This window comes from Sebastes fasciatus, chromosome 16 (assembly GCF_043250625.1).
Source record: "Sebastes fasciatus isolate fSebFas1 chromosome 16, fSebFas1.pri, whole genome shotgun sequence".
Classification (NCBI taxonomy): domain Eukaryota; kingdom Metazoa; phylum Chordata; class Actinopteri; order Perciformes; family Sebastidae; genus Sebastes; species Sebastes fasciatus.
In genome coordinates, this window is record NC_133810.1 from 21,611,148 (window position 1) to 21,638,226 (window position 27,079).

The 27,079-nt window shown below is 40.4% G+C and overlaps 3 protein-coding genes across 6 annotated transcripts in view; 1 reads left to right on the plus strand and 2 right to left on the minus strand.

Moving 5' to 3' along the window:
* Window positions 1–138: 138 nt before the first annotated feature.
* itpkca (inositol-trisphosphate 3-kinase Ca) lies at window positions 139–8,016 on the minus strand. Of its 2 annotated transcripts, XM_074611510.1 has the most exons (7): window positions 7,858–8,016; window positions 3,139–3,238; window positions 2,793–3,006; window positions 1,529–1,733; window positions 1,252–1,353; window positions 1,095–1,166; window positions 139–880 (listed from the first exon to the last, which is right to left on the minus strand). In XM_074611510.1, exons 2-7 carry the CDS (start codon window positions 3,185–3,187, stop codon window positions 674–676), a joined length of 849 nt encoding a protein of 282 aa, XP_074467611.1. In that variant the 5' UTR covers window positions 3,188–3,238; window positions 7,858–8,016; the 3' UTR covers window positions 139–673. The 2 variants fall into 2 exon arrangements, with proteins under 2 accessions (XP_074467611.1, XP_074467612.1); XM_074611511.1 differs by lacking the exon at window positions 7,858–8,016 and having other exon boundaries at window positions 3,139–3,391.
* ccdc61 (coiled-coil domain containing 61) lies at window positions 7,132–13,565 on the plus strand. 3 transcript variants are annotated; one of them, XM_074611501.1, is made up of 13 exons: window positions 7,132–7,415; window positions 8,961–9,118; window positions 9,206–9,288; window positions 10,042–10,202; window positions 10,320–10,472; window positions 10,560–10,767; window positions 10,858–10,958; window positions 11,076–11,296; window positions 11,385–11,463; window positions 11,549–11,746; window positions 11,833–11,866; window positions 12,708–12,774; window positions 12,883–13,565. In XM_074611501.1, exons 2-13 carry the CDS (start codon window positions 8,971–8,973, stop codon window positions 12,975–12,977), a joined length of 1,548 nt encoding a protein of 515 aa, XP_074467602.1. In that variant the 5' UTR covers window positions 7,132–7,415; window positions 8,961–8,970; the 3' UTR covers window positions 12,978–13,565. The 3 variants fall into 3 exon arrangements, with proteins under 3 accessions (XP_074467602.1, XP_074467604.1, XP_074467603.1); XM_074611503.1 differs by having other exon boundaries at window positions 7,133–7,415; window positions 10,858–10,940; window positions 11,079–11,296; XM_074611502.1 differs by having other exon boundaries at window positions 7,134–7,415; window positions 10,858–10,940.
* A 1,156-nt stretch (window positions 13,566–14,721) lies between these two features.
* Window positions 14,722–27,079, minus strand: part of LOC141753125 (transcriptional regulator ATRX-like) — a 30,621-nt gene continuing 18,263 nt past the window's right edge. The window contains exons 14-35 of the mRNA XM_074611497.1: window positions 25,559–25,655; window positions 25,235–25,420; window positions 24,923–25,067; window positions 24,243–24,352; window positions 23,863–24,006; window positions 23,563–23,740; window positions 23,318–23,455; window positions 21,879–22,054; window positions 21,659–21,776; window positions 21,096–21,226; window positions 20,932–20,996; window positions 20,476–20,570; window positions 20,234–20,390; window positions 19,909–20,000; window positions 19,705–19,810; window positions 19,431–19,608; window positions 17,931–18,122; window positions 17,701–17,844; window positions 17,501–17,566; window positions 17,313–17,408; window positions 15,339–15,467; window positions 14,722–15,254 (exon numbers count right to left, since the gene is read on the minus strand). Coding sequence (XP_074467598.1) covers window positions 15,156–15,254; window positions 15,339–15,467; window positions 17,313–17,408; window positions 17,501–17,566; window positions 17,701–17,844; window positions 17,931–18,122; window positions 19,431–19,608; window positions 19,705–19,810; window positions 19,909–20,000; window positions 20,234–20,390; window positions 20,476–20,570; window positions 20,932–20,996; window positions 21,096–21,226; window positions 21,659–21,776; window positions 21,879–22,054; window positions 23,318–23,455; window positions 23,563–23,740; window positions 23,863–24,006; window positions 24,243–24,352; window positions 24,923–25,067; window positions 25,235–25,420; window positions 25,559–25,655 — 2,842 coding nt within the window. The 3' untranslated portion in view covers window positions 14,722–15,155. The remainder of the gene's footprint in view (window positions 15,255–15,338; window positions 15,468–17,312; window positions 17,409–17,500; window positions 17,567–17,700; window positions 17,845–17,930; window positions 18,123–19,430; window positions 19,609–19,704; window positions 19,811–19,908; window positions 20,001–20,233; window positions 20,391–20,475; window positions 20,571–20,931; window positions 20,997–21,095; window positions 21,227–21,658; window positions 21,777–21,878; window positions 22,055–23,317; window positions 23,456–23,562; window positions 23,741–23,862; window positions 24,007–24,242; window positions 24,353–24,922; window positions 25,068–25,234; window positions 25,421–25,558; window positions 25,656–27,079) is intronic.

Here is a 27,079-nt window from a genome sequence, read left to right on the forward strand (position 1 = left end):
CCCCTAAATGTTACACACTGTTCCTTTAATGGTGGAATGTAATCCTAACTCCAATCCATAAATGGTGAAATTATTTCACAATCGAATGTGGGAAAACTAATGATGATAATTGTGAGGCAAACAAATTCCAAAATCCACTTTTATAATTGTAGCACCATTTTAATGACACAGTGTGACATTTAAACTGCTGATCATCTCAAACCAGAGGGGAGAAACCCTATCTTTGGCTTATAATTGCTTGTGCCATGTTTTACCTGAAATAATGAGCAGTGTCATCTCCAGACAGTAGGATCGGCGTCTCCTGCTGGAAACTGAGAATGTGTTTGGCTCTTACAGGGTGAGCTCAGTGTTAGTGGCAGTGCAGTACAGGTGACTGTTGGTCTGTTCAGTGGTCAAACTTTAAAAGGCTCAGATTGAGATTCCACAAATCACCAATGACCTTTTGATCAATGTTGTGGGACTAATTTTCTGATAAAAGTCTGTTCTGGAAAGTATTTACTTTTATAATCAATAACATCTTCCTTTTTGTACACCCTCATACTGTATTTTCCAATATAGTTAATTCCCACAGTTCTGACGACACAACCTTTTCAGATGCTAGTGCATCTGCAGTAACTCAGGTATGAGTGGTGAAGGAAGGATTAAGAGTAAATTTACATGTTTAGAGAGGCGTTCAGGTCCGTGGCAGCATGTTGGCAAGTATATCAATGAGGTTGTCCAGACCCCACAGGTAGCCATCTTCTCGATTGCCCTCTACCCAGGGAGTGCGGTGGTCCAAGGTGAGGTGTGCTGGCAATGCCGCTGTCTTTCCAAAGTCAATCATCCAGACCCCTGTTCTGCCTGTCCAGTCATGTAGAAACAGTAGGGAACTGCCCACAACCTACAGAGACACAGCTGTTAGGAAAACGTTCCACCAGTGGACAAATGCGCTATATTATCAGCCTAAGCTTGCCTACACCAGCCAACAAAAAAGGGCACCATAGTTTTCCAATACTGCTCTTTTGGAACAAGCTGAATGGTTCTTTCCTTTACATTTCCAAAATCCTGTTCAAAACATTTACGAAACTGTTAAACAAAACTGCCCCACATCTAACCTCATGTGTTCTGAAGAAGTCCGACGCCTCCAAGACCTGCCGCAGTTGTTTCAACCGTCTCAGATAGCCCCACTGAAGGGAAAGATACAAGATTTACAAGAGAGGAGAGGAAAATCAAATGTATGTGTAAATGAAAGTCAGTGATGGTCACACTCACCACAATCTGCGTATTGGACTCAACGAAGTTTTCCAGTGCTTCCATCACTTGCTCTCTGCTTTTGGTCCTTTTGAAGTTTGTGTGACATTCTTCATCTGACTTCTGCACAGGAAACGTACAGGTTACAACTAATTAAACTATAAAGATAGACATTTTGCTGCAAAAAGCAAACTGCACTTTTCAAAGATGTCAACCTAGCCTCATTTATTCGCTATACAGTATATCAAGATGAATCAATGACCTGACACAACCACCTTTGATAGACATAGGGGCTTACCCCGAATCCTTCGATGCGGAAACCCAGAGATGTTGTGGAGCTCAGCGTCTCCCTCCACTGCATATACCTGGTTTTCAGCACTGCCTGCTGGGCTCGTTCCTGGACCGTTGGGGCCTCTGGGTCCACAGCCACCATCTTCTCATACATGTCTTTACGAGGCTTGGGCCGCTCTCTGGCCACCAGCAGCTCCGCCTCGAGGTATGTGCTGTGATGGACAGTGCCTCATTATTATTGTGACTGGAGCTTATTAAAAGTAGGGACGGTAATGCTGAGAAACTAGCAAGAGTACAATAGATTTTAAAAATCATCCAACCTAAAAACCCAGCCCAGTGTTGCCAACTCTTTTCCAATGAAAGTAGCTAACAGCATTAGTTCCAAAAGTCCCTAAATCTAGAGAGAAAGTCCAATCCCAAAGTCCATCCAATCATTTCATTCAGGCTGAATATAAGGCTGAATATAACAAAAAAAAATATTTGAACAGCACTACCAACCCTACCTTTAATTCCATTAAAGGCTAATATACTATAACTGTGACAGATGAAATGCTTCAAAGAGGAACATATCGCTTTAACATAAGACACAATAATATAATTTGAGTGTAACAGATGCTTATTTGTTAAGTATTCAGAAATAATTTATTATTCTCCATGAAAATCATTTTTTTCTGTTTGACAACTTACGGGTTAATGTACAACAAGCCGGTCATTGTTTTGAAAGAAACCCTGACAGGGCGATGCCGCACCCACACTCTCTCATCGCCCTGAAGGAGTTTCTTTCACAACAATGACCCGCTAGCTGTACATTATCCCGCTTATTACACGGCTACTAACTTAAGAAATCAATAATTTGACACAAAAACAGTCCGCCAGAGTCCGACATCAGAACTGCGCCCATAGCAACGGTCTGTTATACATAGCAACGGTCTGCTATAAAGAAATAACAGACCACAGATCGTCTTGATTAATCAATAGAATCGAGTTTTCAACAATGCTGTGTAATAAATTTTTTTTTAAGGTTATTTTTTTAGGCATTTATTTGACAGTACAGTCGATAGATTGGAAAGAGGGAGAAAGAAAGGACAGACATCCAGCAAATGTATGGGAGTTCTATAATTTTGTATTTCAGCCACTAATATATTCAGGATATATAAAAAAATATTAGGCCTTTTTGAGATTTAGTGCTGCACTATATGTCTCCTCCTTCAAATTTGCCTGAAACTCAGTCAAAAGCTCTCAGTGACAAAAATTACCCTGTTAAAACTTACCGGCTCCCCATCTTGCAGTCCATGATGGCAGGTGAGTTGAAATGGGTAAGCAAGTTGTCCATCATGTTGTAATCCTGCTCGTCCCGCTGCACCACACCGTGGTATGCTGGAACAAAGGGCCTCAAAGAGTCCTCCATCAACCTGAGGTAGCATTGTTGCTCTCCCTCACAAAAACTCTTCAGCAGTGTGCCATAATCACCAACGTGAAAGCTCCCTGTGAAGACAAGCAAAGAAAAGAAGACTAACCATATTTATTCCATTACTTACATTGTAGATATTTTTTAAACAAAATTAGACCCGCTGAGGAACAAAAAAAAAAAAGAAAAGTAAGACCAAATGAACAAACCTGCATGTCCCACCACTTGCAGCCACTGCTGAGGTTTCCTGGGAGTCATGGGGAGGAGAGATGAAGTCCCACAACTTTTATGTTTCTTCCATGCGGAGTTCTGCATGGGAAGACCAAAAAAGTCAGTCATTCTTTAGCACACACTCCAGGTCACTCTCCTCTGCTGCCTGTGTTCTTCTGCGTCGTTACAGACAAGCAGCAGACTTCAGACTCAGTCACTCGACTTTTTGCCTTAGGGGTGAACAACGTCTCCGTGGAAACAGCCCTTCAGCAAGACTGCGTGAAGAGAGGGCAGGGTCTGCTCTGAGCTTGTGCAACAGGTTCATCAAACATTTACAGGAAGTGCCTGTTTTCCACTCAAAACTGCTTTTAAATACTTAAGTAAGCAAACAGCTAAAGGCCGAACACACAGATGTTTTGTCAACATGCGTCTACTATTAGAATTTTGATATATTAAAAATATATAACTGGTACCAGCTTGACAAATATGAAGAGATTCTTGGTTCTTGTCTAGGGATGCACCGATACTGATACTGACTCAATTGGTTGCTGCATTAAAAAGGTTCACACTTGAATTCTAATTCCTGTTAATTTGGAAGTTTTTTTGTTGCTGCTGCACAATGTATTATCTTAATAATAAATAGAAATTCAGTAAATTTATATTTATTTGTTACATTTTGTTTTACAAAGTTAGGAAAGCGATGTTTAAGTCAAGCCTGATGTTGCCTTATACATGAAAGAATGATCCCAGTCACTCCCACACAGTGAGGCATACATTTGGCACAGTGAGGCATACATTTGGTTCAGTCACGATTTGGCGGCTCTGATCCGCCTAAAAAACACCTCATGGCGGAGAGCGAGGTCTTCTCAGTCTGCTGCCGACTGGCTGGCCTTCAGACAATGCAGGAACAAAACAACACAGGCGATCAGGAAAGCTAAAATCAGTCATTTCAAAGAAGAATTCTCAGCCAGTGGCTCTGACGCCAAGAAATTTTGGAAAACAGTCAAATCCATGGAAAACAAACTTGCTTCTCCGCATCTACCCACTTCTTTGATTTTTGATGACATTGTTGTTACTGATAAACAACGCATGGCCACACACTTCAACCAACATTTCGTGAAATCATCTAATTTCTTTGGTGCAGCTGCCCCTGAAACAGATTCATCTAACACTCCTACTTCATCACCCAGCGTTAACAGCTTCTCCCTTCAACCTGTTAAGGTTTCGGAAGTCCTGGATGAACTCATTAAGTTAGATTCAAACAAGTCAGCTGGATCTGATGGGCTTGACCCTGTGTTTTTAAAATCAGCCGCTCATATTATTGCTTCCCCTATTACAAGCCTGTTTAACCTGTCATTTCATCTGTCTTTTTTCCCCCTTGACTGGAAATCGGCTACGATTCTCCCCCTCTTTAAAGGAGGCTCTGGCTCTGACCCGAACTGCTACAGGCCAATTTCCATTTTGCCCTGTCTGGCCAAAGTCATAGAGAAACTGGTACATAAACAACTAATTCACTTCATTGACTTAAATCATATTTTGTCTGACCTGCAGTCTGGGTTTAGGAAAGGCCACGGATGTACCACCACTACACTGAAGGTCCTTGATGACGTCATCACCGCCATGGACAACAAACAGACTTGTGTAGCTGCCTTTATAGACCTAGCCAAGGCTTTTGACTCGGTCAACCATAACATTCTCCTGCAAAGACTTACCAGCATTGGCTTGTCCAGTAGATGTTGCAACTGGTTTGCTAGCTACCTGGCTGATCGTGTCCAGCGGGTGAAGACCGAAAACATCATGTCTGAACCTCTTACCATCTCTAAAGGTGTGCCTCAAGGCTCCATCTTAGGCCCTATTTTGTTCTCCATTTATATTAACGATGTAGCCAAAGCTGCTAGAAATTCCTGGATTCATCTGTATGCTGATGACACCATCATATATTCAGCTGGTCCCTCACTCCACTCTGCTGTGTCCACTCTTCAACAAAGCCTCAACTCCATCCAACAGTCTTTCCACAACCTCCACCTGCTCCTCAACTCCAAAAAGACCAAATGTATGCTGTTTGACCGGAAAAACCTCATCATCCCCAGCCCTCCCAAGATCTACAGTGCTGATGGCTCGGAGCTAGAGTTTGTCAGCTCCTACAAATACCTTGGCTTCTGGTTGGACTCATCTCTCTCATTTAACACACACATCAATAACCTTCTGGCTAAAGTCAAAGCTAGACTGGGTTTCCTGTATCGAAACAAGGCCTCCTTCACACACTCTGCCAAATTCACCCTTGTGAAAATGACCATCCTTCCTCTATTTGACTACGGCGATATAATTTATAAAATGGCATCAAAGACCACCCTCAGAAAACTGGACACACTCCACCACTCAGCAATCCGTTTTGCCACATGTGCACCCTTCACCACCCACCACTGTGATCTTTACAGATTGGTGGATTGGCCCTCCCTTCACACCAGGCGGCTACAACACTGGCTGCTCTTGGTCTACAAATCCATTTTGGGAATGACCCCTCGCTACCTCTCCAATCTTCTGCACATTTCCGACAGCAATCGCCGTTTAAGATCCAGTGACTTCATTAGGCTCATCATTCCAAAAGTCCGTACTGTGTTTGGTCATAACTCCTTTCATTTTGCCGCTGCAAATGACTGGAACTCACTACAAAACACGCTCAAACTAACAGCTCTCACCTCTCTCAACATGTTCAAACAAAAGTTGCAACAAGTCATAGTTGACTGCTGTACTTGCTGACCAGCCCTCACTTCTCTCTCTCTCTTCCATTTTTACAAAGAACATCCAGTAATCCGCCTTTTTTTGTACATAGTGTTTATTAATTTACCTATGCTGTTTTTAGCCATTTTCTCATGTGTTTGTCATACTGTATTGTATCTGTGCTGTTTGTGTCACTTGTGTGGACTGTGCTACTGCCTCTTGGCCAGGTCATCATTGTAAATGAGAATTGGTTCTCAATTGATTTTACCTGGTTAAATAAAGGTAAAATAAAAAAAATAAAAAAAATTGTTTTATTAATTAAACACTGGTATTGGATCAGTAATCGGTATCGATCGATACCCAAAGCCCAGGTATCGATATCGGTATCAGGACTGAAAAAGTCGGATCGGTGCAAACCTACCACTATCTGGAGGAAAATATTGTACCTATATACTCCATTATATTTATTTGACAACTCAAGCTACTATAGTGACTGTGCAGATTAATTACATACAAAACATTCATAAAATATGATGCACTGTTAGAAATTAAACTATCACAGTATATAAAGCAGTTGAAGTTAGCTCCACTTCCACCAACTACACTTGTGTAAAGTGTCTTTGAGTACTATGAAAAAGCCTCTATAATTAAAATATATTATTAAAATAATACTTACAAATGTATGCAAAAGTTGTAATAATATAAACATACTCCATTTCCTGCATATTGGGTACTTTTACTTGCGATATAAAGTATATTTTGCATTTTATAGCACATTTGCATTTTTCTGCAGCAATATTATCATTTATGATTCTTCTGTACCTTTATTTCAGTCATTTTTTCTAATGTACATTTTCTAATGGAGCATTTAGATAGTTATATTGCTACTATATAACTGATATTCTTCTAGCACTATTAATGTTCAGCCTAGTGTCATAGCAGTGTGGAGGTAGTGTCTGTTGTAGTATCTGGTCACTACCTGTGACTACCTGTGGAGGTAGTGTCTATTGTAGTGTCTGTTGTAGTGTCTGTTGTAGTGTCTGGTCACTACCTGTGACTACCTGTGGAGGTAGTGTCTGTTGTAGTGTCTGTAGTGTCTGGTCACTACCTGTGACTACCTGTGGAGGTAGTGTCTGTTGTAGTGTCTGGTCACTACCTGTGACTACCTGTGGAGGTAGTGTCTATTGTAGTGTCTGTTGTAGTGTCTGTTGTAGTGTCTGTTGTAGTGTCTGTTCACTACCTGTGACTACCTGTAGAGGGCAGCAACACGCCGGAGAGCGGTCGAGCCTCCCTACAGACTAAGCAGAGGAAGAAGAGGCAGCGGAGGCAGAGCAAAGTGAAGAAGAAGAATTGAACGGTTCCCGGTTATTGAACCGCTCCCGTCCCGTCTCAACGGTGCCCGGTGGCTTCCACATGCTGTTGGACTGTATAGCAGCACAAAGCGAGCTGCTAGCTGCTTCATGCACCTCACCTAGCTACCGCAGAGAGATGTGTTACCTCCGTCTAGCTATGTGTTGACAGCTAACCTCATTACGGAGCATTACTGCGACCAAAGGTAACGTGATTGTTTGCCCTTTATTCACACAGTGGTGAACAGTAGTCGAGTGATTCACATACAGATAGCCTGGTTATCTAGCTGCGACTCATGTTAACTAAGTTGACCTAACTGTGACCCGGCGCTAACTAACGCTAACGACTATGCTAGCTAACATGAGCTAACAATAGCGTTAACGTTAGCTGATCTATTGACAGAGCAGTAGAAGACGTAGCATGTTTCAGAAGCCCGCAATTATCCTTTTAATAACGCGGACACTGAAACGTAACGTGATAGTGAACTATCCAGACTATCAGTGTGTCCAATGTTGGCTGTGCAGGTTAAAGATGAGGTTCGCACAGACTCATGTGAGTCGCTTTCACTCTGCACGGTACAAAGTGAAGTCAAGCGCGAAATCTAACAGCAGTTAAACGCAACAAAAGAGACACAATGAATATCTTACCTCGTAAAACAGGTCCTAAGACATTTGCTGATTCCTCGACATATGATATGACCAACCAACCACAACTTTTACCCAATAAAACTGATGATCACACCTTTTGAAACGGACTCTGCTGGCTCACTAGCGCCCCTCATGGTGTGTGTGGATGAGGACTGGCTGATGACAGGCTGGGTGAGGTAGGACAAGCTGAGGACAGGCTGGGTGAGGTAGGACAGGCTGGGTGTTGATGAGGACAGGCTGTGTGAGGTGAGCCAGGAGACATCTGGGGGTGAAATAGGAGAGAGAGACACAATTATTATGTGGATATGTTTTAAAAGATGTCGGTTACAAGATAACAGAAATCTAACATCTTCTATAGTGGCTTTACCCCCATGTTTAATGTTTTACAACTAATACTATTAGACATAAAAAAAATAACATAGAATGTCAACGAAATAAATGCAAATCTGCACGAATAAATCTAAATGAAGTACAAATATAACACACTCTCCAAAACCAATCCTGTGAGTAGAAAACAGGACATGCACATGATGTACGCACTACCTGACTTACTGATAATGTGGCTTTTGGGTTGTTTCTCTCAGGTCATGAACCCACTAGTGGACATGAAATACTCCAAAACTTTGCATGTATTATTTAATGACTGATTTTTAACAGAATACAGTGGTCTCCATTTAAATTCCCCTTGTTAACATCGTTAAGCAACAGGGAATCAGGTTCAGATGTGTCCAAATGTTATGTGTCAAGAGGTTTGATATGATCTTGATGGCTCCATCTGATCTGGGGCTCTGCTAGGAGGCTAAAGATCTAAATCCTGAACCCCCACCAGACTCTGGGACAAGTGCCAACTCTTAACATTGAGCCCTCACGTTTTTTGACTTTGCAAGATGCTGAAAAATAGTTTTCTTCAAATCAGGGTTATAGATCGTGCTTTAGATTAGTTCTTGGCATCAAACGTATGTAGCTTTGTGACATGGCAATCCTTAACCATACAGAAGCTTGTGAAATTGCCCACTAACATTACCCAGCTTTGTTTTTGAACAGTAGAGGAGTTGGTTCCAGTTGCTCCTAATTCATAAGAATCATTTATTTGTCCTTCACAGACCCAGAGCGATGGAGGAGGGCTGTGAGGTGATGGAGGATATTGTAGTTCGAGGAGTGGAGTTTTCTGTGAAGATCGAGGTGGACAAGGGTTTGCTGATAGTCGAAATCTCCGACTCAATGACAGCAGATCAATGGAGGGGGGACTTTGATCCAGCATGTAAGTAGCATACATTTATTATAGTTTAAATGTCATCACAGGCACAAATAGTCTCACTCACACCATTTCATTCTTCTTCTTTTTTAGACATTGAGGACCTCACACGCAAAACCGGGAACTTCAAGCAGTTCCCTATTTTCTGCAGCATGTTGGAATCAGCTGTTAGAAAGGTGTGTTTGAAGGTGCACTCTGATAGAATGGGAAAAATGCAGTGGTGGCACAAATGCATACAAAGTCAATAGAAAGATGTGAACAGACACAGATTTGCTCGAGGCTGTGTGAGCGGATGCGAGACGCATTCATTCGAGTTCAGTGTTTCCACGAAAAATGTTCAGTTATCCAGAGCTGTCTTATTCCCTCTCTGCTTTTTATTCATGTTAAGGAACAGTGGCCACAAGAAGAGGGCCTGGAGGAAAATAAGAGAAACAATTGGAAATTTGTGTACATTTAGAAATCGGTCTCAACTGGACACACTCAGTGAAACAAAAAAAATTCTAATAATTGTATCTAAATAACACTTTAATGTCACATTAGATTCACGATGAAGAGAAAAATACATAATTATCGTTTGTGTATTTAAATGCTAAATGTAAATTACATTTACATTTACTCCTCTATGACAGTAAACGGAATATCTTTGAGTTGTGGACAAAACAAGACATTTGAGGATGTCATCCTGAGCTTTGGGAAACACTGATCGACATTTTTCACCATTTTCTGACATTTTATAGACCAAACAACTAATTGTTAGAAAGTAAGCGACAGATTAATCGACAATTAAAATAATCGTTAGTTGCGGCCCCTGAGGCCACCATCATAATAACATTAATATCTTTTAGAAGTTTAGTTTTTCCCCAAGTTGGTGGCCATAAAGTCTGTTTTATTTCTAATGTTATATAGTTAACTTGAGCTTTTTTCTGCAGATGAGTGATTCGGTTACACTTGACCTCTTGACCTACGCTGACCTGGAGCTGCTACGTAACAGAAAAGCAGGAGTGGTTAGTCGTCCTCGCGGCCACCAGCAGTCGTCTGTCCTCACAGCCAAAAGATATCTAATCCTCATATACACCGTGGAGTTTGACAGGTTTGTGTCTTTGCGGCAACATACATTACATAGTCACACATTTAACATCATTTTGTTTGGTTGCTCAGTATTTTGTTAATAATAACTCATGATTTGCTGACTATTTTGTACTTGTAGGATACACTACCCCTTACCGCTGCCCTATGTGGGTAAGCCTGACCCGGCTGCCCTGCAGAAGGAAGTCCGAGCTCTGAGGGCTGAGCTCAGCACCGTCTCCTCTCATGGAATTAACAAATCAGCAGAACTAGAAATACAGCGGCTACGAGCAGAGTAGGTTGCATCTCATCTCCATCACCGTGACCAACATGAAGAGATGTGGGGCTTTTTTTAAAAAGAATGTCTCCCACTGTTTTCAAGGCTGGCTGCGGTGAAAGAAGAGAAAGAGGCCATGGCTAAGGTTCTGGAGCGATTGCAGGTCAGTGGAAGCGGTTCCACACCTGGACGGGAGGACTGGAGGGCCAGAGAGGTAGTGAGGACGCTGGAGGAGCAGCTCGTCAAGGAGAGGGCCAAAAGTCAACGCTCGGCGAGCAAGAGATGCCAGGAGCAGCGACTCCTAATGGAGCAGGTGGATCTCTTCTGCTTCTCAAAGTAGTCTAAAAGATTTATGGTGTTTCCTTTGTAACTTTTAACATTCGTCATTCCCTGTCCTGGCTAGTTCGAGGAGCTGAGAGCATCGGAGTGTGCTCTCCGTGTACGTGTCAAGAGTCTCACCAGTGAGCTGGCGCTACTGCGTAGAGGGTTAGACATTCTAAGCATGTACTATATCTTTACTTTCTCTCTCTTTCATTCATTCACTTATAATGTGAAGAAAGAAAATGTTAAATCTGAATAATATTTACCTACTTTGCGCACCTCCTCTTTGTGTGTCTGCAGCAGAGTGACGCCTGTGTCCAGTCACGTCAGCTCTCGAGTCGACGGGGAAATCTATCGCTCTCTCTCCCGCGAGAGGAGGTCGGGGTACGGGACAGGCCGGGCTCGCTCAGGATCTAGAGAACGGATGGAGGACAGAGGGCAAAGGTCAGAGGAAAGGGGAAGAAGAGCGGACTCTTCAGGACCACGAGCTCGCATACCCAGGATGTCACCTTCTCCAACTGGTACTGGCTCTGCTCATGATGTTGCGGTAGTTTGCCCTGTTATTTTCTGACACTAGTTTTCTTAATATTCCCACGTTCTATCTTACAGGGTCACGGGGTCAACGCTTTGACCCAACTGCTTACATCCAGGACAGACAGCGCAGACTGAAAGAGGCAGATTTCAAAAAGTTGGTCTCAATCATTTTTTTTCTTTGACAGCACCGATATTTGATCTGCTCGGAACAATAGCTTTAACCCTGTTTTCTGTGTCAGACAGAGGAAGGTACGGAGGGACATGATGACATCACCCATTATCCCTGAGAGGGGGCGTTCACGCTCCAGAGAGGCCTATCCTCAGATGGTGCGGTCTGGCAGCAGAGGCAGGAGTTTATCAGTGGAGCGGAGAGGGAGCAGGAACTCCTCTGACGGCTCGTTAGTGGATATGGATGAAATGGCCAAAACGATGTTCAGGTGATGGGATTTACCTCCGGATAGGTTTTGTGAAGTCTCTGTTGTTTTAGCTGGTTATTTTAACATCTGTTTTTCTGTGTTTACAGAGGAAGAAAACAGACTTACAATGGACCCAGTGTGGTGAGTGGCCTGGTAATTAAAAGCCCCTTTCACACAGCCTTTTCAAGGCGGGAATGTTGCGCCGTTATTCCGCCTTGCGCCTTTGTCTATGGGGGGACATAGATGTTCTGCCGCTTAGCCGGCAGCGGAGGTAGTCACAGAGCCGGGCCGACGTCTGTGTGAAAAGGACAGCCGGCACGGCAAGACTACACGCGCACCCACACTAGACACAAACGCTGTTGTGTTTAACGTCCCTTTTGCTCCCGCGATGTGGCGTGCTTTCTAAAATGACACACCGGGGTTATTCATCATTATGCTGCTATTGTTTCGTTCAGTGTGAAAAAGCAAAGCCGGCGTAACAGCGGATGGTCTCCACGGCAGTATTGCGGAATCTCTGTGTGAACGAGGCTCATGTAACTCTAGTACACTGTTTGTTGCTGTTCTCTCATTTGTATATTTAAAGGATAAGATTGGGGTTATTATTCTGTATTTGTATTATCGTCGACAAATCCCATGATAAGACCAAAAGGAGTAAATTTGTTGAACTATTTTCATCTGTAGATTAATACACATTTGACACAAGTGAGTATTTGAAGCAGTAGGCTGGTATGAATGCTCCATGTTCATCGTAATGAAGGAACATGTCACCCAGCACAACGATGTGGCTCACTGATGTGTTTTTAATCATTTTTGAAGAATGGAGCTCTATGGCAACAAGGAATTAGCTCTGGTTACATAGACAATACTTGTTAGTAAGATCCATTTATTGATGGGTTTTTATGGGATTTGTTGACAATAATAAAAAAAAAATACAGAATATTGCCAGTCTTATCCTATTAATGTGCGATTTATCCGTTTCTAGTCTAGAGGAGGCCTTTTGACCAGGAAGCCATTATGCAGTACTCCAACACACCGAATGAAAGACAAAGGTAATTAATGCAAGTCTTTTACATTTTGCTGCAGTGAAATTATTACTATTGATTTTTGAAAGCTATCCACCACACAAAACATCTTATCATTTTACGTCTCCACCTCAGAGAGCTCCTTAGATACAGGTGCTGAGCTGTCGGAGATCGACGCCAGGCTGTTGGCACTTCAGGAGTACATGAGGGACCTGGATACAGGACACTAACACTCCATGTTACCTGATGACTGCACAGCTCGGAGCTCAGCCCAGCTTTTTTTTTTTTTTTTTACTGTGGACAGACTGAGAAACACATCAAGCTTCAAACATTAGCAATGGAGCATATACATATTCATATAAGAGACTAAAACTCCTTCTGGAGGGTCAGACTTCTAGGACTTCAGGAAACTACAGCCGTCACTGTGAAAGACTACCTTTTGTGGACCGAAATGATTATTTTTTTAATATACCAAGTTTATATTAATTAACTTAAAAGATGACTGTGTCTGAGTGGAGTGTTATCCCTTATTTTTTTACACCTCACTAAACCAACTAGTTACAAGGACGTAAAATTTGGCGGTCCGTAAATAATTTATTTTGAACCTTTACTCGCTTGTTGATGTTGTCTTTCCAACACGTGTTTATTTGTTGTGGAGTTTTCTCCCCGTGAGTGTGTGCATCACCTCTTCCGTTCTAAACACATTTAAGTCAAGCAACTATTTTAAACAACATTGGGTGTGAATGTGATCAACATGATAACCTGTGATGGACTGTTGTCTCTTCTGCCCAGTGCATGTTGGGATACTCTCCATCTCCTGTACCTACCCTGAACGACAAGTAGACATGATCGACTGCATGCACGTCATCCCAAGATTTGGTGGTTAAATGTCATTCCAGCTTTAGTCGGCATTTTCAAATCTGTGTTTTCTTTCCTGCTCGACTTTTAACTCAACATTACCAGTGTATTTTAAGCATTACAATAGTTAATACCGTTATACAACCTCTAACTAGTTGATCCACATGAAGTATTTAAATGTAACATTTTCTACTGTTTGAACCGAAGTGAACCACATTATCCTTTGATCTTATATCCCTAACTCGAGCATATTAATCTTGGATAACATTTGTGAAAGGGAACAATACATATCGTCAAAGATAAATTGGACAGACTAAGGATATTTGTATTTATGTGTGCACATATCCATACTACTTTCACGGTGATCGTGCAAGCAAGTGTACGAACACCAGCACCTTTTTTTTATGATGGTGAAACTGCCAAATTTTGTATGAACTGCTGTATGTGTACGCGCACAAAGACTTACGGTAATCTTTCCCCGGTCTAATGCCTTTTATACCAACTAAAAATATAATTTATAAGAAATGTATCCTCTGTTTTTTTTACCTACATTTTTGTGTATTTCAGTACGCACTGCTTCCTTTTGCACTATTGTGAGATGAAGTGGAGCCTGAGGGAAACCTTTGAGGGGTTTACACCACTGCAGCTGGCTTGCTTTCATTAATTAACAGATGAACTTCCAGGCATGATGGAGCCTTCCTCTCAGGGGAACAACTCAGTGGCTGAACAGCTGCTCTGTTTCTACTAGGAGAATCTGGAGGGAGACTTCGGTTGGTTTATGTCATGAAGAAAGTGAATGTAGCACACGCTGACCAACACTGACACTCTGTAGCTACACACATTCACATTTAAGCTACATATGCATACCATTTCAGAGGGTGGTATTCTTGAAAAGATAAGAAAATGATTTTCCCTTACAAAAAGTTTCAAATTCGTTGTCCAATACAATTCCCACAGGGCTCCGTCACAACTAAAAGGATTTTTTTGTTTATAAAACTGAACCGATATTCGCACTATTAACACTTCAAGCTCTTCTACAAGATAAAAAATATCTTTGCTAACTCTGTCATGGCCTGAACCTTGTTGCTGGTTCACAAACATGGACACAACAACCAATTTTCTGTTATTTAGTTTATTATATACTTATAACAACTGCTTAAAAAACATAACATTTTTAATTCAATAGCAAAACATATTAAGGTAAAAATCCTAATAAGGCAAGTACAGTAACCCTACTGTTTGTAAACCATCAAACTGATGTTTGGACTCCACAAAATGTTTTTTTGGGACAGCTGAACAACTCTTGTTTTTGCAAACTATAAAAGATATTTGTACAACTCAATTACATATAAGGTGTAAGTTAAAGTGCTCAAAGTGTTACAAAACTGTCAGTGCACCTGGACATTACTATTGAAATTACATTATCTGAAATCCTAAAGAAATGTGTTAATATGCTACCGTTACAATGTTTTAACTGACTGACAATGATTCACTCTAATGCCACAGTGGTAAAACGTACATTCTTAGTCACTCATAGAGCATTTTCTCGTTTAAGTCTGTCCAGGCTGAGTCACAGTGGTCACGGTCGTCTGCATCGGCACCGCTTGCATCCGTCGACTGTTCAGTATTGCCTGAATGTTGAATGTGAGCTGTGGTGGGATATGATTGAAACATGAGAAAGACTATTTGTACAAATATGTACGCACATGGTCTCGCATGTAAAAATGACTTACCATTTGTTGCTGTGACAGAGTGTCTCGATAATGGGCCTGTCTACGTTCCTGCTCCTTCTGATCCAGCTCTTTCCAATAAACAGCTTTGGCCTGAACTTCGGCCTCAGGCAGCAGAGGATACTGTTGCCGCTGTAACATAAATAAATGGTTAGATAAGATATATTTTATTGTCTTGGGGAATAGTGCTACACACAGCTGCAATCAACTTAAAACAATACGTAGCCAAAGACACAGTAATAAATTACATACAAAGACAACACAAAGAAGTTGAGTAAAATACTGCACATGCCTTGTGAGAGAAAAACTATAAATACACAGGCATTATAAAAATGAGGAAAGAAATTGTAAATAAAAATCCACATACAGAAGGTACAAAGAATATTCTGGACTACCGATCTTAACTGTAACATAAGGTTGACATTGTGAGCCATTTGCATCATCTGTTATCTGCAAAGTAATGTGCTGTGATGCATTTTATCAACTCCACAGAAAAAAAATTCTCATGTGCTCTTACAAGTATTTCATTCTGCTTAGCATGTCAGTCAACAGATGACCCACAGCTAATGTTCCTCCTCAAAAACTGTAACAACACTCATAAACGCTGGTTGGAGGAGGTAAGAGTACGCCTCAAACTTGAACAACTAAAGTATCAATCAAGGCTCAACCTCAAAGTTTTATAAGATCTGACCTTTTTCTGTCTTATTCTCAAAACAGAAAAAAAGTTTTGACCTTTCTCAACTTTTTTTGGCGGCTTGTGTTAATGTGTATTATTATGGATGTGGGATAAGTAAATCGCTGATTTATATTCTGCTAATCTAATTAAAAAACCTTTATCAACACAGAGATGCTACGCAGAAACTATAGACCTGTTCATTGTCTTATTCGGGCAACAGTTTTGGTCCAAGTTTACTTCTTGTCAGTTACAGTATTAAAGGACTTATTGATTGAAGATTTTTATGTAGATGAATATATTTTTTTCAATAATACATCCACAGAGCCTTTAGAAAGGTGCCGAATAAATGCATGGCTTTTCCCTGAAAAAAAATATTATGATTCTGAATTAATCATTTTAAAAATGTTGGCGGGGTCCACAATCAATGTTTTGTTTATCTCTATGGAAGATATTTGATGTTTGGTTCCCACTTTTAACAAGGTTTGTGAGCCAACAGTATAACAATGTTGGTATCACTAGGGATTTCTGGGTCGTCAGTTAGCGTGGAAAAAACAGATAAATGGCTGAGATTGATGATAAGTGCCTGGCAACGACTTGTTGTGAAGTAAATGGAATGGAGCGGGGGAGAGAGAATGGGACATCTAGTGGCTGATTGTTATCAGTGTTATCAATAGCACCTTTAACAAACATTGCAACAGGAAATACAAAGTGGCCCATTTAGAATGTTGGGAGTCATTGTGAGGAGAGCTCAGTCCAGCAGGGTGTCACACCACTTACACGGGAACTCAACGTGATCCAGAATCTCTGACGCTCCCTGTTTGATCATCTGTAATTTCAATAGTGACTCAGGTACCACTGAGATGTAAATTGAATCATCCTGGCAACCCCCAAACTCAATTTGCATTTGGGCCTTTGGAAGCCAGACTTGTATTGTCCTTTGTCAGCAACTCACCATTTGCCACAGACATGTATAAAACCACCTCTATTTTAGATCGAAGGTAGAGAAGATGAACGAACGCAAAACAAAATCCATCTACTTCTGCAGCAGTGCTTCGACAATGAATGGCTAAAAGCCTATACCAAGCTATAAATAACCCCCTATGCGGAGGGCACCTTGATGCGGTGTGATAATTAAACTCTGAAAATAATAATAACAACAAATGTATGATTATGAACATAATGTGCATTTGAAAAACATTCTAGGTGTCAGACGTGACCTTCATTTCCATTTTGTTCAAAATGTACACCAATTTTGAATCCTCCCATTTACCACATTACCATGATACCTTAATGTTACTCACCATTGACAACATGTAGCGCTCGATAGTGTGAATAATCACACTCTGCATTGACCCGAAGGCCATCGATACGTCTGTTCTGCTCTTATTCAGCATTTCCTGCAAAGACATTTTTATGTAATATGTATAAAACACAAACATAACCAGCAGCAGTTCTAAGAAAAGGTTTAAAATATTAGATTTATGTATACCACTAGCTGTTCATTGGTCTTCGTATCCAAGAGGTTCTGGCTCGTGCTGGCCGGAGCGTTGGAAGACTGGAAGACACATATTTACACACAGTAAGCACACAGAGTTATACTGTAAAACACTGTACAGTCAAGGGCATGCAGTTTCACTAGACAGAGCCCTGCTCATGATACGTCATGCTTTGCAGTGAGCAGCTCTTTACCTCGGCCTTGTACTCGGCCCAGGCATCTTTGCGTTCTGCCTCACTGAGCTCCTCCTCTTGTTTATGGTCCAGCAGAGATTCATGCTCGTGGAAAGACACTATCTGGTCTTTACAGTTTCGTAAAAGCTGTGCCAGGACATCATCCTGAGAAACACATAAATTCATCATGTAAGCCTTTGTCAGACAGCTTTGTATAATATTTACATCAAAGAACCTGAAAATAAAGTCACCTTTGGCAAAACAGAGGTGGTTCTTCTGCTTTTCTTGGAGTTTGGGTCGTCCAGCAGGTCTGGCTCAAATGTGTAAAGTTCAGTCAGTTCATGAAGGGTGAAGTGCCTCTCAATCTGCTGCTGATCCACCACTCGATAGGACAAAGACTGCTTGGTCACCTGACGATCATAGATCTTCTCCTCCATGGTGCCCTGGAGATGAAAATTACTGCAGCAATAAACAGGACTGAAAGTTTTATAGGTCCAGTAAAACTGCAGCAGCTCCAGGAGATCCATGTCCATTAGACTACTTTTTACTGACCACATAAAAACTATCCAGTATTTCTCAGGAAAAAAAGCAAAGATTGGAAGAAAGATAAAACAAAATTAACATAAATGTGTTTGCTCTTATTCTATCAAATAATCATCCTATAGACCCCCAACGCTATCTGATTTAAAGTACATACAGTACAGTGCAGTTCAAAAAGGTTTGCATTTTGTCCTAAAAACGCACTATGCTACCATAAAGTTCTGTTCAATTGGTTATTTCCGGACAATAGCTGATGGCTGTATACATTTTTTCCCAAAAAATGTATTGGTTTTAAAGATATGCATCGGAAATTATCAACTAGGGCTGGACCGAAAACCATTTTTTGGGCTTCAAAGCTTCAGTGAGAAATATTCAGAGGTATTCGAAGCTTCGGGAAAGTGCCGCTCCCACACTTACTGTACACATATGCACCTCTACACACAACAAACAGTGATATTCATCTGAGAATAACTAATAATAATTAATGTTGAATATGGATAATAAATACTGTTGTGGGACTATTCCTTATTTCATAGGCTATTTTTGGATTTATACTTTATTATTACATACTTATATATAAATATATAATAAATAAATGAATAAATATTGATTTGAAGGTAGATTACCATGGCAACAGTCAAAGCTTCAAGGCATTTGGGTCCACCCCTTCATTATTATTATTATTATTATATGATTATATATGGAAAAAAACTACAACAAAAAACGAAGCATTCGAATAGTGATTTGGAGATCGAATACCATGACAACAGTCGAAGCTTTGAAGCATTCGGGTCAGCTCTATTATCAACCCCCAAAAAATCCATAATTCAAAACAAATCATTAATAGAAAAAATTAAAATAAAAAAATTAAATTATTACTAATAATTACATGTATTCATGGGAGAATTCCTGCTTTTTAAAACGCAATAAATAAATAAGCAACTATTCCTGGTACTGTGAAGTCAGTGCACTACAAACTGAAAATAGACAGACCAACTCATTTGAACCCAGAATGCACCTCAGACTGTATATCTTAGATTTAGAGTACGTATCACATAGGCCAAGTGTGCAATTTTGTGTTGAGTTTATGCTTTTTACACCAAACGTTGCAGTGATATTGTTAAATAGTCGCATCAGTTAATTACAAGACTAAACACATTTCCTCTTACGTTTATCACGTGTTAGATATTAATGAGGAGCAGTAAGCTTACCTGAGCTAAGAAACGGTACACAAACACCTGTTTCAGCTGACCAAACCGGTACACCCTGTATATGCTCTGTATGTCGAATGAGGGATTCCAGGAGGCGTCGAAGATGATGACCCTGTTGGCAGCAACGAGGTTGATGCCGAGTGAGCCGGCTCTCGTTGAGATGAGAAACAATCGGCCGCTAAAATAAAGAACAAGAGAGACTTTGTCATGACACTGTGAAACTTTCTTTCCGGACCATATAATCAATATAGAAAGATTGTCAGATAATCTGTACCGAGTATTGGTGGCACGATTGAACTCATCTGTGTATTTCTTCCTTAACAGGGCACTGGTGGAACCATCAAGACGATAGTAATCAACATTTTTAATCCAGCTGCCCGCTGTGAGAACAATGGAGCACAAAAATCAAAAGTTAAGTATCATCACAGAACACGTTTCCTAAATAAAATTTAGATTTTCTTTGCCATAAACAGAATACCTTTGAATGACGATGGGTCTCTGGCATGATGAGAAGCCTTGAGGTAATCCTCAATTAAGTTTAATGAGATCAACGACTGCGAGAACACAAGCCTAAAAATGCAAAAATGGATTTGGTTAGATGTAAGTAGGGCTGCGACTTACGATTATTTTCATGATTGATTAATGTGACGATTATTTTCTATTTCTTATTTTTCTGTTGATCAATGAATCGATTAGTCAACTAATCATAGCAGCGCTAGATGTGAGAATCAGTCAGCATCTTAATAGAACACTTAACAGTCTTTCTGTGTTTAGATTTGCTTCAGATTAGAAAAGAGACATACACTTTATCGTCCAGGTCTTCAGCCATTCTGAGGATCTCAAACAAGAGCACCATCTTCCCTGAGAGCTCCATGATGTTGGCGTCCTCTTCAGACAGCATACTCTTGAACCAGCCATCATCCAGATCCTGAGGCTTTGAGCCGATGGCTGTGTTCCCTCCTACACAGAATATAACACAGGACAAACTATATTAGTGTGCAAACTACAGGGTTGAAGTATTAAGTGACAAATGGAGCTTTAATACCTTCCAGCGCTGGAGCGCCTTTGGACACGCCAACAATAACCGCTGCACTGCTGTCATCGTTATTCCCATCTTTTCCTTCAATCTCTCTCAGTCCACTACATCAGGCACAAAAAGAGTATATAAATAAAATATATGTCATAAAATAAGGTTGAGAACTGCCGTTTAATTGAAACAGAGTGGCTTAAGAAAGTCCTCTTTATTTCTTTTCTTTTTGTTCCAAAGTTGATGCATTGTCTGACAAGACCATATTTTTGGAAGGTTTTGCACATTTATCAATCTAAAATTACATGAATACATAATCTAACTAACTCAACATGTCTTTCAAAAGCACATAAAAGGTCACAAAGTGTAACCATTGTCGTAAACCACAAGATGTGAAGACGATTTAATGAGAAACAAATGAGGTGATGATAATTTGTTAAAGCAAAGTGTGATTATCGACATAGTAGATCTTACCTCTCAGCCACAGTTGTTTCTTTATTTCTAAAAAGAGCTGCCGCTTTACTTTTATTCTTCTGTCCCTGTTGTGAAAATCCAGTTAAGCGTTAATTACAATTTTTCACACTTATGTTAAGAATAAGAAATCAACATGCGTTCAAGGTGATTTTTTTTTTTTAAACCTTTTTTTCTTTGCGGTTGTAGTGGAGCTGAAGGCACCAGGGATGAGTCCAAATTCGGCCGAGCACCTGGAAGTCCTTGAATATGTTTGCTCCGATCTTCATCCTTGGTATGTTAGGCACAGAGCCCACACCTGGAAAAGCAAATGTGCATCTACTTCAGATGGTCGAACATCTGTTAAACCCCATACTTGAATGAAGTCTTTTTAGGGTACAACACCATTACTGACTTCTGCTTCCTTTTCTCATCGGTTGATGATGATCATATCTCAGCCTTTGATAATTTAGTGAGTTTAGTGTAAGTGAATAAAGGAAATGTCGGCTTAACTTGACCCGGATTTTGTCTGTAGGAGCCCACTATATTTTTCTATGAATAAACTTCAAAATGGGAAATAAAATAGTCTGTAGACCTTTTCAAACTTGACAACATAAACAAAACTTAAATTCTGCTAAGGGGGAATCACAACAAACTTAAATTGGTGTGATTTGTCCTGTAGATTCTACTATAGCTGTAATTACTGTACATTTACATTCCTTAGAGCAAAAATGTGAAGACCGATTCTTACCGGTGAAGTGATCAAGGTAATAGCGATACAACTTGTACTGCTGTGGGGAAATCCTCACTGCCAGCACGTACTCGTGTTTGGGAGGCAGAAATTGAGTCAACTCCGAGTAATCTCTTCTCTGAGAAAAAAAGATGAACACAGTGTTGTGAGAGCTGGAATATAAAACCAAACTGTATGTGTACATATACAGACTAAGTGCAACTGGCAGTATAGTTTTTACCTGCACACATCCAACCAGCATTGCATGAAGTACATGTGCTCTATTCTTCATGACTCGGACGTCTCTTGGTGTGGAGTCGGCACACTGGCCGTTCTGTATGGGGTTGATAAAGCGGTTTCGGAATTCGCCCAGTGAACCCAGTAGGTTCCTCTTGATGAAGTTGACCATGCAGTGGTCTGTGGGAACAAAATATGGTGCATCAATATGATGAGTTTTATTTCAAAACATCATGCCTACACTTAAAGGGACTGTTTGTAACTCTTTACATGTATAAATCATTGCGGGTCGGTGTCCCATGCGCGCTTTGTTTGGCTACGCTGTTCAGACTCTAACACAAACTACACGGAAGTACCAAAACCGCAGAAAAGGATAAAAAAACGCAAACTGCTATATCTAGTGAAGCCCGTCTTGCAAAACAATGTTGGCCGCAGTCGGAGGATGTGGGGGAGATCGTAGCTTTAGTCTCCATGGCCGGAGTCTCTGCTGTACTCTGCTCCTCTGCCTGCCTTCACTCACACACCGCGCTCATTCTCAGCTCGCTCCACCTCACGTGCATGCGCGCACACTACACACTGCAGAAGAGTTAGTAGCTCTGAGAATATCTAGTGAATGTACAGTTGACTTTTATGCAGAAATAAATGCTGCAGCTCCTCCAGACCAACAGAGGTTTCCCGTGTCTTATGAAGTAACGGGGCTGCGCAGCGAGAAACGTTATTGTCTCCGACCAAAACTCCGGTGTCTCCCCTGTTCCCTCCGACCGCGGTCGGGAGGCTGAAGCAGGAAAAGCACTAGGATCAGCATTGATTCATAGAGGGACCTTCGTGTGGTCAGCTATAACATTACTGCCAAGCAGGTGAAATATAGAGTGATATTGTTGTTTTAGCTGACGTGTGTCGCCTCACTGTTTTGAGCGATGCTCGTTCATGTCTATGTAGAGCGAGCACAAGCGCGAGCAACAGGCTGCTGACTTTCGTTGAATTAACAGCCACAGGTGTCGCTGTTAACAAGCAATTTCTGATTCTTACAAATAGTCCCTTTAATTTCCTCACTTAGATCTAACAATGAAGCACAATTTGTTAAAGTACTGCAGTTTTAGTTCATCAATGACATCTGATTTTGTGTTTTTGAAATATTTAGAAATCCTGGGTGATGTGTTTCAAGTATTCATGTTGGGCCTATTTACATATACAGTAATATATAAATATAATAATGGTATATATAAAATATCAGGAAAGGTAGTGTGATATAAAAGCATAATCAGGCTCAGTGTGTTTAAAATGGGGTGACTTCAACAATTCACTCTACTGTCATACATTCATTCGGTACGAGTAATAGAAAAACATCGCAATTCTCATAACTCTGTCCTTGGATCATATTCTGCATCCCGTCAAGTGTGAACTTATGGCGATATTTAATATGACGTAGTGGTGCAGACTTACATTCATTCAGGTTGTTCTGTAGTGGTGTGCCAGTTAGCACCACTCTTCGTTGTGTCTTGATGGCATTCATACATCTGGAGATGTTGGATGCTTCGTTGCGCAGGATGTGTCCCTCGTCACAAACCACTAGGTCTGGACCTGAAAAAAAAACACAGGAGAGAAAACAGCTACAGATCAAAACAGTTTAAATGAACAAAGCAATCAAATATTTTAATAATATCAACCCATTACATAAGTTACTGTACCTGGATTCACCAGTATGCTCTTCAACACTTTCTTGCACTCCACATCTTTGATTTTCTGGGATAGTGATAGGTTGCGGTACATCTCATACCCCATTATCATAACACCTCCATCTCTCCCCCACCTCTGCAGAGCCCTGATTCGTTCTGGAGGATACTTTATTGAAGCCAGTTCTGTAACCTGTAACATATTTGTGTGTCTGAACATTAACCACATATGGACATGTGTTTTTTTGCACAAGTGGGAGGCATAAAGCATCTGAGGCACACCAGTTTGCATTGTCCAATTATGATTTTGCATACTTTTACTTTATCCTGTCCCATGTTGCTTTGCCATTTCTTGAACTCGCTGACCCAGTTGAGGATAGTGTTGAGTGGACACACGACCAGGGCCGTTCTGAATTTCACGTTCTCTGACAGCAGCACCGTGTGGAGGAAAGTTACCATCTATAAAACAACACAGCCATGAATATGATGCATTGACATTTGATCACAGTCAACAGAGCGTTGTTTAAAATGGGCGATGTTAAGTGATGTACATACAGCAAGCACAAAAAAAATCATAATTCATTTCAGGGTGCACTTTGTGATTTTGTCTAAAGTGACTTAAAAGTGTTTGGTGTATTAATTTGTATTGGATAAATCAAAGCAAACAGGATTATAGGAGGTGGATATGTCTTCACCTGCAGAGTCTTTCCCAGGCCCATGCAGTGTGCCAGTATACATCCTGATCCAGGAGAAGAGTTGGCCTTCTTCACAGACTCACAACAACTGTCCCAAATAAACTGGACACCTGTTGGACAATAAAGAGAACATGGTAAGTTAAGTTTGAGCACAAAAATGGGACTCAACTGTGAAAATACACAGATAATTCATGGCTATAGCTAGATATTTGTGCATTCAGACTCAACTATATTAACTACAAGGCTGTCCCAAATACCAATTTTTGGGCTTGGAAGCTTCGGTGAGAAGTATTCGAAGGTATTCGAAGCTTCGGGACAGTGCTGCCGCCGCACAACTGTACACATATGCACCTTTACACATAACAAACAGCGATATCTGTCTGAGAATAACTAATAATAATTCATTTTGAATATGAAAAATGAATAATGTTGTGGGACTATTCCTTATTTCATAGGCTATTTTTGGATTTATACTTTCTTATTACATACTTATATATAAATATATAATAAATAAATAAATAAATATTGATTTGAAGGTAGATTACCATGGCAACGGTTAAAACTTCAAGACATTTGGGTCTGCCCCAATTAACTAATGCTGTTATTGCCTTCAACATGCTTGTGCATAATGGTAAAGCACTGTCCTCTTCAGTGTGAGTGAAACAAGAGCACAAACTAACCGTCCACCTGGTGAGGCTTCAGTCTCGTCACCAGGTTCCTGTGCACCTGAACAAGAGGCGTTTTGGTCTCCTCGTCCTGATCTAGGATGAGCTTGGTGGTGATGGGACACACCACTTGAGACAGCTCATCCTCTATAACAATTATCTGGAAAACAATGCCGACAGTTAGCGTTTTGTCTGCTTGGTCCTCCCCCTTAGAAAACCCCAATCATGTACTGTGCTTTTTGTCATTCATCAACAGGGATATAGCATCTAATGAGCAAGTACTGCTGCAGAAATGTGTCTGTTTGACCTGCTGTGTGTATGCTGTACCTCTCTCCTTTCCTCCATCTGTTGTTCCCTTATCGCCAAGCGTTTGCATCTCTCCTCCTCCTCTCTGAGGGCTTCCTGTGTCTCAGCACGGAGATTCACATCTTCAATGATTTTGCGGATCTTTTTGCGTCCTTTGGGGGTGCCTTGACTGTCGTTATTGTCCTCATCTGCATCCTCTCTATCGCTCTGCTCAAATACAGAAAGATTCAACAAGCGATATGACCGTTAGACACCAGAGCCAACTCCCAAGTTTATGGTATCAGAGATGAGCAGATACATATTAAAAATAATAATAAACCACTTAGTTATAACATCAAACGCTACCTTTTCACTGTTGGAGTCCGACAACCAAATGCAGGGCACTTGTTTCTTCTGTTCGTAACTGTGGGGTGCCTCCTTTACGTTACTTGATGATTTGGAGCTAAAAAGAGTAGAGAATTAGAAATGAAAATGAACAAGTATATATTATACTCTATACTCAAGTGTGTGTGTGTGTGTGTGTGTGTGTGCCAATGTGACAGACAGATATTTTATTTGTTTTTCAGAGGGGAACATGAAGTTAGCGTAAAAATGTGGTTCAAAGAAGGACACTTTATAAAGAACATCATTCATAATTGGTAAATTGATTGTTTATTAAAACCATGATATTATAATTAATAATGTTTACTTACTATTAGTAATGCTATAATTCATGTTATTTTAACAGATTATTATTGCACACATTACAACATTTATTACACGGCTGTGTTGAATATTCAGTCTGTTCTACAGACTCTTAATTCTTTACAGTAGACTGTTGCTATGGACGCAGTTCTGATGTCGGACTCTGACGGACCATTTTTGAGTCAAATTATTGATTTCTTAAGTAAGTAGCCGTGTGATAATGTACAGCAGGCGGGTCATAAAATTAAATCGAAATAAACCCCATTCAGGGGGGATGCTTCGCGTCAGGGTGCGCCATCACCCTGTCGGGGTTAATTTCACAACAATGACAATAATTACATTATCCCTAAAATACAAAATGTTATAATGTGTACAACAATAAACTGGTAATAAATACTTTACTGATGTAATCAGAATGTAATTGTTATCATCTCCTATCAGCTATGATACAATATATAATTTCTAAACTAATAATTTATATTACACAAACTACTCGTAAAATAACAGAAATTATAGCAGTCCTAATAATTAGTAAACATTATTATCATTTCATTGTTTGTTAACAGTAAAATAACTAGTAACTAAGTTCAATTAACTATCAACTTACCATTTATAAATGATGCTTATTATGAAGTGTTACCAAAGTTGTTTTTTGTAAATTAAATCTTGATTTGAGCTTGATTTGTACCGTTGGTTTCATCATTTCTTGATTATTAAAGCTCTTGGCTTCTATTACAGGAACACGTACTGAACTTGTTCAGTCAGTGTACAGCAGGGGTGGACACAATATGATGAACACCCGTACAGTCTAAACCAATCTGATACTTTAGCCCAGGAATAAATTCTTTACCATAATTCAAATTTGAACCAGATTTTAAAAAATTGACATTAGATCAGATTAAAAGATGTGCAAAGGTTGTTTTATTGAAAGGTATTTGTATTTGATTGCATTACTGTATATTTTTATCAGCTCGCTCTCATTACCAGGGCGTCAAATACCAACGCTTTGTCACGGCCGTTGGCGTTCGATACCGATGCACAAGGCAACCTTTAGCCACCAGGCTTTCCATTAACTACGATGTAAACACACGCGTCAATATTAAACACTCAGGGAAAGTGCTGTGGTGACATAGTTTAAAGAACAAAAGAGACCCAAAGATGGGTGGGAGGGGAGGTGGATGG